The sequence below is a fragment of the Stegostoma tigrinum genome, chromosome 17 (assembly GCF_030684315.1).
Source record: "Stegostoma tigrinum isolate sSteTig4 chromosome 17, sSteTig4.hap1, whole genome shotgun sequence".
NCBI lineage: Eukaryota > Metazoa > Chordata > Chondrichthyes > Orectolobiformes > Stegostomatidae > Stegostoma > Stegostoma tigrinum.
Window position 1 is genome coordinate 38,622,728 of NC_081370.1, and position 13,633 is coordinate 38,636,360.

The 13,633-nt window shown below is 40.1% G+C and overlaps 1 protein-coding gene across 11 annotated transcripts in view; it reads right to left on the reverse strand.

Annotated features, from left to right (window-relative positions):
- ppfibp2b (PPFIA binding protein 2b) overlaps positions 1 to 13,633 on the reverse strand; it is a 247,441-nt gene that overhangs the window by 118,868 nt on the left and 114,940 nt on the right. The window contains exon 1 of one of the 11 annotated variants that reach the window (XM_059652102.1): positions 3,434 to 3,978. The exons of 9 other annotated variants lie outside the window; for them this stretch is intronic. In XM_059652102.1, the coding sequence (XP_059508085.1) occupies positions 3,434 to 3,481 (48 nt within the window). In that variant the 5' untranslated portion in view covers positions 3,482 to 3,978. Of the gene's footprint in view, positions 1 to 3,433; positions 3,979 to 5,317; positions 5,337 to 13,633 lie in introns of those variants that run through there. One more of the 11 variants, XM_059652104.1, reaches the window with a different exon arrangement.

A 13,633-nucleotide genomic window follows, 5' to 3' on the forward strand; every position in this document is an offset into this window, starting at 1 on the left:
AACACCTTAAAATATTCAAGGACTCTTGCTTATGCCACCGTTTGAAGTACAGAACAGAATTCAAAAGACTTGCGATTTTAAGGCTAAAAAACCTCAGTCTTAAAATGGATGACATCTTATTTTGAAACAGTGACTTCTAATTCAAAATTCTTCTCAGAGTAAACATCCTTTCTCTCAAAGCTCCTCAGGGTCCTATCAATATTTTTAATCAACTTGTTCAGATATGGTATAATACACTCTGGACGCAGCTGGTACTTAGCATCCTGTACGTTTTCATCAAAGCTCCTCTTGCCCTTCTAAATTCCAGAAGTTACAAACCCAGATTGTCTAATGTTGCCTCATAAGACAACCTGCACATCACAGGTATTATTCTAGCGTATATTCTCCCTTAAGACAATCAATACTGTACACAGCATTCCAGATGTGGTCTCACTAATGCGCTGAACAACTGAAGTATAACTTCAGGAGATAGTAAGAACTGCAGATGCTGAAGTCAGAGATAACAGTGTGGAGCTGGAGGAACACAGCAGGCCAGGCAGCATCAGAGCAGCAGGAAAGTTGACGTTTCGAGTTGGGACCCTTCTTCAGAAAACTCCGCTTTTGGGCTCAATTTCCCCACACAATAAACAACATTATTCAGTTAAGTTTCTGAATGATTTGCTGGATCCACACACTGATCTTTTAATGATCCGGGATGCCTCTACACTGAGCTTTACCATTTCTCATCATTTAGATAAATATGCCCCTTATTCTTCATTCCAAAGTGGACAATTTCTTGATTTGCTGTACTATATTCCACTTGACAGTTCTTTGCCCACTCACTTACTCTATCCGAATTTCTTTGCAGCTTTTTTTATGTCCTGTTTACAACTTAATTTCCTACACCTAGCTTTGTGTTGACAGCAATCGTAGCAATCATGAGCTTCTGCGTCAACATCTGCAGCTAAGTTTACTTTATGAAATTGTTGGTAAGTGTTATTAAGCTGAAGGTGCTGCATAATTACAAGCTGTGCACTGCAGCAAGGAACAGGCCCTTCGGCCCGCCAAGCCTGAGCTGATTCCTAATCCTAAATTTAGAGCTGCTACTTATTGCCCCTGCGTGGTTCCTATCCTTCTGTTCACCTCCAGTTGATGCTTCTATCAAGATACACCTTAAACATTGATAGCTTGCCTGTTACCACCAGCTCTACTGGCACCTGGAGTGAAAGATCTTCCTTGCATCTCACCTCTCAACTTTTCCCCTCTGATCTTGGACTTCTACCCTGTTGTAGTTGACCTTTCCACCTGGAGAAAAAGCCTCAACTATCCACACTATCTATGCCTCTCAATTTTGTAGGCCTCTTTCAGGTCGCCCCTCAGTCTCCATCTTTTCATTGAAACTAATCCGAGATCGTCAAACCTGTCCTCATAATTAAAACCTTCCAGACCAGGCAACATCCTTCTCTACACCTTCTCCAAAGCATCCACATCCTTCTGGTAGTGTGGCGACCAGGACTGTGCACAATATTCCAAATGTGGGCTGACTTGAAGTTTTATACAGCTATAACAAAACTTGTCAATTTTATATTTGATTCCTCAGCCAATGAAGGTAAGCATTCTGTAAGCCTCCTTGACCACCATATTCACCCATGTTGCCACTTTCAGGGAGCTACGGGTTTATTTGCCCAGATCCCCCGATATCAATGCTCCAAAGGGGTCTGCCATTTATTGGATAATTTGCACCTGAAATTGACCTTCCAAAATGCATCAACTCGCATTTGTCTGGATTAAACGCTGTCTGTCATTTCTCTGCCCATATCTGCAACCTATACCTCACTATATCCCTTGACAATCCTTCTCATTATCTGCAACTCCAATTTCAGCGTTATCTGCAAACTTAGTAATCAGACCACCAACATTTTCCTCCAGATCATTTATATATTACAAACAAAAGGTCTCAGCACTGATCCCTGCAGAATACCAATTATTACTAACTCTACTCCAAACAGCACTCTCCACTGCTACTCTGTTTTCAATGACCAGGCCAGTTTTGTATTCATCTAGCCAGCTCACCCCAGATCCCATGAGACTCTTTTGTATCAGCCTGTCATGAGGGATCTTATCAAATGCATTACTAAAATCATGTAGACAACATCCATTTTCCTTCATTCATCAATCATCCTTATCACCTCCTCAAAAAGTCAGTTAAGTTGGTGAGACATGACCTCTCCCACACAAACCCATGCTGCCTATCATTAACAAGCCCTTTGCTTCCAAATGTGAATAAATCCTGGCTCAATATCTTCCCCAACACTGCTGTCAGGCTCATTGACCTATTTACCTGGATTATCTCTGTTTTCCTTCTGAAAAAAGGAATAACAGTGGCTATTCGCCAGCCTTCTGGAACCTGGCCCACGGCTAAAGGTATCTGTTAAGGCGCCTGCTACTTCCTTCCTTGCCTTCCGCAGTATTCTGGGATAGATCCCATCTGGCCCCGGGGACTTTTCTACCTCAATGCATTTCAAGACATCCAATACTTCCTCCTTCATTGTGCTGACCTACCTAACAGTATTCACACACCTTTCCCTAACCTCAACATTCCTCTCTTTGGTGAATACTGATATAAAATTCTCATTAAGGATCTCACCTATTTCTTCTGGCTCCCTCCCTCCCTTATCCTGAAGTGGGCCTATTCTTTCCCTAACTACGCTCCTGCTCCTAATAAACAGATAAAATGCTTTAGGATTCTTCTAAACCCTGCTGACTAAGGTAGCTCCAAGGCCCATTTTTGCACTCCTAACTACCTGTACAAGCTCTCACCTACTCTCCCTATATTCTTTAAGTACTTTGTTTCTAGTTGCCTAGACCTTACGTAATTTGTTGTTACTAAAGCAACAGATGACATACATGTGTATGTAAGGATACTATAAAATGCATAACTACGACCAGAACCTTAAAATACAGATTAAAACATTGTAGCTTCTTAGAAGTGAAAATGAATAGGAGTGAACTGAGGCAAGCACATAGTTTCAATGTTACAGAAATGTGAGCTATTTCCTGATCTATCCTCTAGTGAGGAACGAGGGAAAGCCTGACTGCCCGTGTCCTATTAAAGAAATGGTTATCAATAGACTTGTTAATCTCACTGCTGTTCATCCTCATGCACTTTTCAAATACAAATGAAGGGATTTCAGGTTAAATTCTTTAGATAGCTTTTCAAAATGACTAGTGACCACAAAACAAACACGACCACACGGATGCCTTGGCTGTGCATGATTGTAGCACAGAATTTGAACACAATTCTCAAAAAGTAGCTTTCTGGGTCTTTAATGGCAATAGGCTTGTAATCGATTTTCAGTAACCTATCCAAAGAAAGGGGAGATGAAACTCTGTGCATGACGAAAGCTGCCACAACTTGTACAAGCTTCTGAAATTAGAACAAAGAATCACTTACCCTCTTCAGCCAAGTGAGGTGTTTGTAAATATCGACCTCACCATCCATGCTATGGGACTGCAGAAGCCATAATTCTGGGGAGAGATTGTTTGAGAGTGGAAAAGGGAGAGAGAGATAGATCTGTACAAAAGTGCAGTTCTTCTGCGAAGAACAGTTGCACTACTGTACTCTTAGACACAAAGTGATGAGTGGAGCATATAAATCCAAATCTCTCCCCAAGTCTCACAGCAGGCTAGAACTGAAGCAACGCTGAACTGTTAACAACCCAAGGCAAAATATCTTGATTCAGTGGATCCAAAGAGCATCTGGGCTCGCAGTATTTTTTTTCAGAAAAGAATCGCAAACTTGGATGACAGCCTCTCTCCAGCGAACTTGGATTAGTACAGCACCAATCCTCAACAACTTTACTGTAATCCGATTCGTGTGCCTCTTGCTTTTTAAAGAAAAGGTGTATGTTGTTAAAGCAGCAGTCTCGTTTCTGTATTGATCAAGTGAGACAGAACTCACTGCTAACAGGCTCCAGCTATTTCCTGTTGTACTAGTAATGATCACACACCATAAGCCATTCCTCCCCTCCCCCAACCAACCCCTACTGCATTTCACTGAGTAGCAAGACTAAAAATAGCAGCATTCACCCCTGTCTTATGAGCTTCAGCAAAAGTTGAGAAGTCAAGATGATGGTTTGATTCTTTAGCAGGCAAAAGTTAGTTTGCAAACAAAAACACTTAAGTAACTGCAATGTATTCTCGTTTTGCACTGGGTTACACTTAGTAACCTTCTCATCCAGGGCACCTTATTTTCTAGTCAGGTCAATGTTACAAAGCCCTCTGGTTCCCCTGGTAACAGCAGGTTAATTTTATAGTCACAAATAGGATTCAAACAAGTTAATCCGCTTTAAATGCATTTCAGTTTTCATAAACAGCAACGCTTCAATGAGGACCAGAACATCTGATATTTAATTAAAAAAGGGAGAACTATCGAGGCAGATACCTTCAGTGCAGTTCCGAGGGAGTGCTACACTGTCTGAGCCTCCACTATAGGTTGAGATATTTAGCAGAGGTGCCTTTTGCCTTCCCAGATGGTTGTAACAGATTCCATTATGTTAATTCAAAGGAAAGCATTAGGAGTTCTCCCTGACATGCTGGTCAATGTTTCTCTTTCACCACTGAGAATCTAACTTCAAGCAAACGGACTGCAATGGTTTGATATATCAGCTCACCATCACCCACTCAAGGGTAACTAGGGATAGGCAACAAATACTGTCTCAGCTAGCAATGCCCACATCCCATGGACATAAAACTTAAACAATGAATGAATATTTTTTAAAAATGCTGTCAGATTGTTGAAATGATGGTTCCTGAAGTATATGAACTGTTCCAAAGATTTACTTGGTCAGTGCGAGAGAAAAAGTGGTCATCATTCCTCAGGTGTTTTCATGCCAGAGATCAAAGCTTTGGGTAGCTCAGTTCATTAATAAGTTCACTCAAAAGCTGTCCGCACAAGTGTAATCTTGTAGCCTCCAAAGTAATTTGTAATACTGTGATTGGAATTGGCTCCAATCCTGCAAAGGTTGTACCTAACATCAGGGAGATACCACACGCCTCAACACACTCATCACACTACCCTACATCAGGAACACACTGGAACTAACCACAAGAATCCTATGACTGCTGGGCATCAGAGTGGCACACAAGCCCAAATCTACCCTACGACAACTGCTCACCTGAACTAAAGACCCACTCCCCACCACGGACAGGACCAATGTCATCTATATGATCCCCTGCAGAGACTGTGAGAAACACTACATCGGACAAACAGGAAGGAAACTAACAACAAGAGTACATGAACACCAACTGGTTACAAAAAGACACCACCAATACTCACTCATCTCCATCCACATGGACAAGGAGAACCACTATTTCGACTGGGATAACACCAAAATCCTGGGAAAAGCTAAGCAGAGACAGGCATGGGATTTCCTAGAAGCCTGGTACTCCACAAAGAAAGCCATTAAAAAACACACAGAACTCAACCCCATATACACTCCACTGTGAAGGAAAACCGGAAGTGAGGCAATCCAGCCCAACGGACACGAGTTTAAAAACCAGGCAGGGAAACACAACAGCGCTTCATCGGAGACTGCACTGAGGACATTACTCAGCAGGATAATGAAACATCTGCAGAACAACGAACGAGCTCAGCAAGCCAGCCAACCACAACACTCACAACCCGAGCTACAAATCTACTCTAAAACTTTTGTACTTAACAGATGTGCTTCAGATCACAGATGTTCTGAACTTAAGCCCCACATGATCAGTCTCAGGCCTATTACATTGCATTATGTTTCTTAATGCCCTGGATAGCGGTGTTCAGAGCACAGTGAGTACACTGGCAGGTTGCGCCTAATCTATGTGAAATGGTTAAGGAGGTCAACCACTTCCAAACAAATTTATTACGTTATGGGCATGGGCAGGAGACCTTAAGTTGAAATAAACGCAGCATCAAACATATTGATAGGGTCACCACAGAATATAAATAATATCAAGTAGGGAAAATGTCAAGAAGCATTACTGTTGAGTACTGAAGATTCATGATTAATGTAGAAATAACATAGCTAAAGCTATGACCAGGTATTAGTTTAAGAGATACAAAACCTATGATTTTTGATTGTGAAAAATTTTGGAATCATATTCCAATGAAAGGCTAAGTTTCCCTGACTCCCTTCCTGCATCTGGGAGTCAACAAAAACCTACATTTGTATGGTTCCTGAAACATTTGAAGGCACTTCACAAGAACATTTACTCATCAACACTGAACCTGGAGAGAGATTATGTGGTAAAAAGTTTACCCATAAAGGTACTGTCTTTGAGAAGAATGATGTCAAAAGTTGGAAAGCATTAGGCCTGGAACAGATTAAATGAATGAGGGGATATCAAGGTAATGGAGGGATCTGAAAGCACGTACAGTAATCTTAAAATCATGGCACAGTACAGTACTGAAATGGGCCAATCTACCCATAAAGACTTGGCTAGTTCTTCCAAAAAAAATATAGTTAGACCTTTCTTACTTTTAATAACATATTAACTCAACATATTTTCACTAATCCAACTCTATTTTGATGTCCATTACTTATTCGGCAACAACCATCTAGTTCTTAACAAAGTCACAGATAGTATCAAGTCAGTTATTTGAACTGCCTTGGAAAACGATGGTGACGCCCAACTCAATTACATTTACAAATACATCTTTTGAAAACTGATTTCATATACATCACCTGTCAGGTAAAATTTTGGTTTTGTTAAAATATAGTGACACACAAGCCCAATCAGTGGACCATCTTAGTTATTGTTTTTCCATCAATGTTCAAGTTTGACTATAATTGTTCTACAAGTAGCACCCTGGCTGAAAACATTACAAATAAATTTATTAATCTCAACTGTTCTGACTGCCCCAGCAGAATGAAATTTTCTATTCTTCACTTGATATGCCCACCTTGTTGAACAGGTAGCGCACTTGCCACTACAGAATGAAAGCTGTAGGTTCAAACCTTACTTCAGACATTTGAGCACACAATTCAGACTGACACGCTGAGAGCAAAGTACTAAGTAGTTAAGGAGGGGACTTTCAATTAATTAGAGCAGGGGTGGGTTCTGGAGAAGGACTAAGTCAGCTTACAAAGCAAAAGGATGTGACAGCATTGCAGAGCAGCTATTTAGCTAAAACAGAATAGGAAGAGACAAAATATAAAAACACTGAAAAAAAAGAAAATAAGGTAAAAGGTGGGAAAATGGTAAAAAGGCAAAATTAATGGCACTTTATTTACACATGCATAGTACTTGGAAAATAAAAATGAATTACCAGCTTAAGTAGAAATTAATACATACCATTTTATAGCCATTATGTAGACATGGTTATAAAGGAGATTCAAGTTGCAAATTAAATATTCATGACTGTGACCTTCTGAAAGGACACACAGGAAGGAAAGATTGGAGGAGTAACTTTGTTACTGCTGGATGGAATAAGCATGATACTATGTTAAAAAAGGCAGAGCATTGATGAATTACTTAAATCTTCACAAATATTGGAAAGATCAAATGGGCAGAGGTAGCCACATGGAAGGATTCAGAGTGCATTCAGGACAGTTTCCTAGAACAATGCCTTGTAGATACAACTAGGAATCTGGCTAAACAAAACAAAACTGTGGTTGCAAGAAATCCAGGTTTCTGCAGATTTACTGGATGTGAAAAGTTGACTTTGCCTTCCCTTCAAAGATGCAACCAGACCTGCTGAGTTTCTCTGGTAATTTGTTTTGCTTTCAGGGATCAGGTTATTTGGATATGGATGTGGTATAGTGATACAGGTTCAATAAATTATCTGAGTTAAAAAAACCCTGGGAAACAGTGACCACGACATGATAGAATGTAGGGGCACGGTGGTTCAGCCGTTAACACTGCTGCCTCACCAGGGCCAGTAAGGTTCAATTCCATCCTCAAGCAACTGTCTGTGTTGAGTTTGCACATTCTGCCTGTGTCGACGTGGGTTTCTTCCAGATGCTCTGGTTTCCTCCCACAGTCCAAAGATATGCAGGTGAGGAGGATTGGCCATGCTAAATTGCCTGTAGTGTTCTGGGATGTGTAGATTAGGTGCGTTAGCCATGGGAAATGCAGAGTTACAGGGTAAGGATAGAAGGATGGGTCTGGATGGGATGCTCTCCGGAGGGTCCATGTGGACTTTTTTTTAAAATACAATCCCTACGGTGTGGGAGCAGGCTCTTTGGCCCAACAAGCCCATCCAGATCCACACCCCTATAACCCACCAAATCTACACATCCCTGAACACTACAGGCAATTTAGCATGGCCAATCCACCTAGTCTGCACATCTTTGGACTGTGGGAGGAAACTGGAGCAAACCCACGTAGACAAGGGGAGAATGTGCAAACTCCACACAGACAGTTGCCCAAGCCAAGAATTGAACCTGGGTCCCTGGTGCTGTGAGGCTGCAGTGCTAACCACTGAATCACCGTGCCCCCCAATTTTTGTCATCTCGTTGGACTGAATGTAGTTTGAGAATGAGAAACCTGGGTTGAACACAACTGTGCTAAACATAAATAAGGGCAATTACAAAGAAGTGAGGGCAGATTGGCTACAGTGCATTAGGAAAGGAATTTTGTAGGAAAATCAATGGATGAATGGTATATATATTTAAGAAAACAGCTGGTTACTCACAGCAAAGCTATACCTCTATGAGAGGGAAGGATCCTAGGTAAGAGATTAACTGACCTTGGTTAATCAAGGAAATTAAGGATAGCTTCAAGTTGAAAGAAATAAAACATGTGGCAAAGAGGATAAAAACCAGAGGATTACAGAATTTTAAAATTGTCTCAAAAGATGCCCATAGAAATATTAGATGGAGAAAATAAACTGGTGGTAATCTAGCACAATGTAAAAACATAAAGAGTTTCTTTAATTATATAAAAAGGAAGTGAGAAGTCAGTGAACATAGGCCCCTTAGCAAATTAGGCTACAGAAATAATGATGGGAACCAGGAAATGGTTAAGGATTTGAATAAATACTTAGCACCGGTCTTTGCAATAGCGATCATTAACACCATTCCAAAATATGAAATCAAAGGGCAAAAGCTGGTGAGTAAATAAATACAATAACTACCACTTAAATACAAGTACCCAGGAAACTAAGGGTTGATAAGTTCCTTCAGTCTGACGGATTGCATCAGAGGACGCAGCTACAGATATACTGGATACAGTGGTGATAATTATCTAAGGATCCTTAGATTGTGGAAAAGTCCCAGAGGATTGGAAAACTGCCTATCAAATACCTTTATTCAAAAAGTTGGGGGGGGGGGGGGGGGGAATCTATTGACTTATTAGCTTAATGTTTCCCAATCACACGTTAGATTCTACTATAAGGGATATTATAGCAAAGAATTTAAGAATTCATGATGTAATCAAGCATCATCAGCATGATTTCATGAACAGAAATCATGCCTGGCAAGCACAGTAGAATTCCTGGAGGAGGTAACAAGCAGGGTTGATAAAAGGAATGCAGTAGATACGAACTTCCAAAAGGCGCTTGATAAAGTACCACACATTAGATTACTTATTAAGATATGAGTTCAGTATTGGGGGTAGAGGATGGACTAATAGGCTGGGGGCGGGGGGGTGGGGGGTGGGGAGAAGAGAGGTATATTAGTGATAGCAACTGTTACTGGTAGATGGCCACAAGAATTAGAACTGGGGCCACAATTGTTTACTATTTCTATTAATGGCTTGGATGATGGGCTGAATTTGCAGATGTCAAAAATAAATGGAAGGCAAGTGGTGAGGGTGCAGAGGAATATAGATAACTTGAACGAATGTGCAAGAATTTTGTAGATGGAATATAATGTTAGAAAATGAGAGTTTATGTAGTTTTGTAGGAAGATCAGAGGAGCCGAATATTATTAAAATGGAGGAAGGACGAAAAAAGGCTCACAAACAAGTCCAGCAGGTAATATGGAAGGCAAATCAAATGTTGGCCTTTATTTTGAAGGGAAGGGAGCTTAAAAATACAGAACTTTTGCTGAAACTATACAAAGGCATAAGACAGATCACACATAGAAAACTGACTCCGGTTTCGGTCTCCTTTTCTCAGGAAAGATACACTGGCATTGGAAGCAGTCCAGAGAAGGTTCACTAGGTTTTCCTGGTTTGGAGAGAATTCCTAATGAGGAGAGGTTGACGAGATTGGGCCTTTACTCAGTAGAGTTTAGAAGACAGTGCAACAACCTTATTGAAACAAAATTCTTAGCATATGACAAGATAGATGCTGAGAGGTTGTGTTTCTTTTTGCAACTGTCTAGGACCAGAGGACAGAATCTCAGAGTAAGGGATGCCCATTTAAAACAGATGAGAAAAAAATTCCTCTCTCAGGGGCTAGTTAATCTGTGGAATTCTTTACCACAAAGAGATGGTGAGAGTGGGTCATTAAACACATTCAAGCTCGAGATAGATGGATTTTCAATGGGCAAGAGAACCAAAAGGTTATGGGGGAAAAGTAGCAAAGTAGAGTTGAGGATTATCAGGTCTGCCATGATCTCACTGAAGGACTGAAAGAATAATCGAGCAGAAGTAGGTCAATGATCTCAGAGCAGTACTGGGTGAGCATAGTGTTGGAGGTGTTGCATTTCAGCTAAAATATTAAATTAGAGCTCTGTGACTCCCTCAGATGGGCAAAGATTCAATAATGCTATTCAGAGGAAGAGCATGCAAGTTATTTCTGGTCTCTGGGCCAATATTTATCATTCATATTACAATAGTAAACATTCATTGGGACATTATTGTGGGAGATTATTGTGCTCAGATTTGTTTTTATCTACGTTGCTGAACAAGTGGCTACACTTTGGGACGTTATGAGCATTTTAAAAGCTTGATGTGAATGCAAGCACATTCTTTTACTAAATAGTGGTATTAACATGCAAATTATCTAAATTTTGGTATAAATTGTGAATCACTGCAACTCATTTAATGATTTTCACCCCAGAAAACTGATACTGTAATCTCCAAGTTTGTGAAATTGCTACATTTATATATTTGAATTGCAGAATGTTAAGTTTAGTAATCAAGATCCTTTACAATTAAATTGTAACTGTTAAGGACTATCAATCAAAATCTTAGGTCCGGAAAATTAAGTGTACAAATCACTTCATTCTGATAGCCGAATTGTTGTTGGAGATTTCAAAATTTGACATTTTTGAAACGGCTTTTCTGACATTTCCTTTATGCCTCTTTCCCCATCCCCTCTTAATGAAACATTTTTTCTTCTTATACCCAATTTGACTCTAATTCACCTTTTCTCCACTTTCTGTTGCTTTCTCAATACTTACATCTCTTGGATGAAGTGGTCAATAAGTTGATTCCTTTGTCCAGAGGTCCCTGATGCCTCACTGCCCTCCCCACATGGTTATTAGTTCAGACTACCAACAAGTCACAATGTAAAAGGTTTTAGCTCTAAATGCACCAGGTAAGTCCAACTAACAAGGGACATCACAAATCCTCAGCCATTATTGTGTTTTAAGAAATGAAACTGCAGGAGTTGAGGAAAAAAATTAAAATGGACAACTTTCTAAATGACCGGAGGAGAAGCTTAGAGACAGCTTAGTCCAAAAAGAATATCAGATAAAGCAGGAATAGTGCAGTTGGCTCAAACTTACTTCACCATTTCAGATCTCCACTGATTTTCAACTTCAACTCTCCCATGCTCTCCCAATTCACTTCTCACCCAAAAATCTATCAATAAGTACCTTAAATATTCTCATCAATTTGAGTATCCCAACTTGGATAGACTTTACCTCAGTAAAGAAATTTCTCCTCGTTTCAATGCATTTCAATCTGACCTTTCCTCTATTTATTTTAGATGGGAACTTGCTGGCTGAGCCAGCATTCATTGCCCATCCTCAACTGCCCTTGAGAAGGTGATGGCAAGCTGCCTTTTTGAATCACTGCAGTCCATTTGGCATAGGTATACCCACAATGTTGTTCGAGGAGTTCCAGAATTCTGACATAGTGACATATTTCCAAGTCTAGTTGATGAGTGTCTTGGAGGGGAATTTGCAAGTGGTTGTATTCCCATGTATCAGCTGTTGTCCTTCTGGATAGAAGTGGACACGAGCTTGGAAGGTGCTAAGAAGTCTTGGTTGATTTCTGCAATGCACCTTATAGATTGCAAACACTTACAGACTGTATTTTGTGACTGTTATCCTGAGGTCCACACATTCTACTCAGGAGAAACATTTTCTCAGCATTTACCTCACTTCAAATCGCTTATCTATTCTTACATGCTTCATTTAAACACTTATCATTCTTCTAACTCTAATCCAGTCAGCAGTTTTAGTACAGTGATGTCTCTGATCAGTAGTTTTTGGCATTGCTATATTATACCCATATAGAGACCCCTCCCTGATTAATGAAAACATAATGCTGCAGGTTGTTTACAACCAAAACAACTCTTGCAACTGACACATCAATCTAATGTCTCCTCACGTCTTTTCATACATGGAGAGACAACAATGGCTGAAGATGTACCTTTCAACAACTGCAGACAAACCGAATGGAATAGTACTTTCGTTTCTCCTAGCATGTTGTTTGAGTTCGGGCTTCCACAAAAACAGAATCAGAGTCATGACGGGATAGAAGGTCACAATTTTGCCAAGCTGGCCACACTAATTTTCTGTAGAAAAAAATTGCTTATGAGCGCTCTCTCATTGGGTGAGGTGGTCATTAAGTTTGTGTGTTTATATTTACCAAAGAAACCACTTACTGTACGATCTTTGAAGACTTCAAAACTAGGTTCACAAAGTTAACCTTTCAGCTTTGTACAACAACTTGTACTTTACTGCGCCATTTACACTAATGTTCCGATAACATGTAGCTAAATATCTGACACTGAACACCACAAGGTGATATTAAACCAATGAGGTTAAGTGTTAAGGAGTATCTTCAAAAAAAAAGGTGGAGAGAGACAGAGAAGTTTAAGGAATTCCAAAATAGAGAACATATCCAGTGGACGGCATAGCTGTCAACAGTGGAGAAATTAAAAATCAGGAATGCACAAAAAGTCTGAACTTAAGAAGCTGAGAGATGTCAATGATGCATTGCTGGCAAAGGTTAAAAAGATAAGAAAAGATGTTTTTTGCTACAAATATTTCTTGCCTGCTTAAAAGATTGTTTTGTTCTTAAAAAAAGGTCACTAGGTTTATCTTACTCATAGTTTATCCATCCTCCAGGCACACTCGTGGTTTTAATACTGAAACGATATCTTACCCTTTCCACTCAAGTTTTTAAGAACAAGCAAAAGCATCCCAGATCACAAAAGAACAACTTCTCAAGTTGAGTGAGTGAGTCCAGTGGCAGAGCATCTCTCTGAATATCAAATGGCATTTCATTTAAAAAAAATACATCTGGCACAGAATGAAGGATCTTTTAAGAAAGAACAGCTGTCTCGATCATCACATACATACACAGACAGACCCACGTCAACTGAACGCAGCCTGCTGGCTCCCCTCAGGTCAAAACAAAGTTCTTAAAATAGTCAAACAAATCATTAAACGGAAAGCGAGAGAGAGAGAAAAATCTTGCTCCTGATTTCCTTTGGGACTTACCCCTGATGAGATGGAACTTTCAATGCTCACATCGTTCCTGGTGG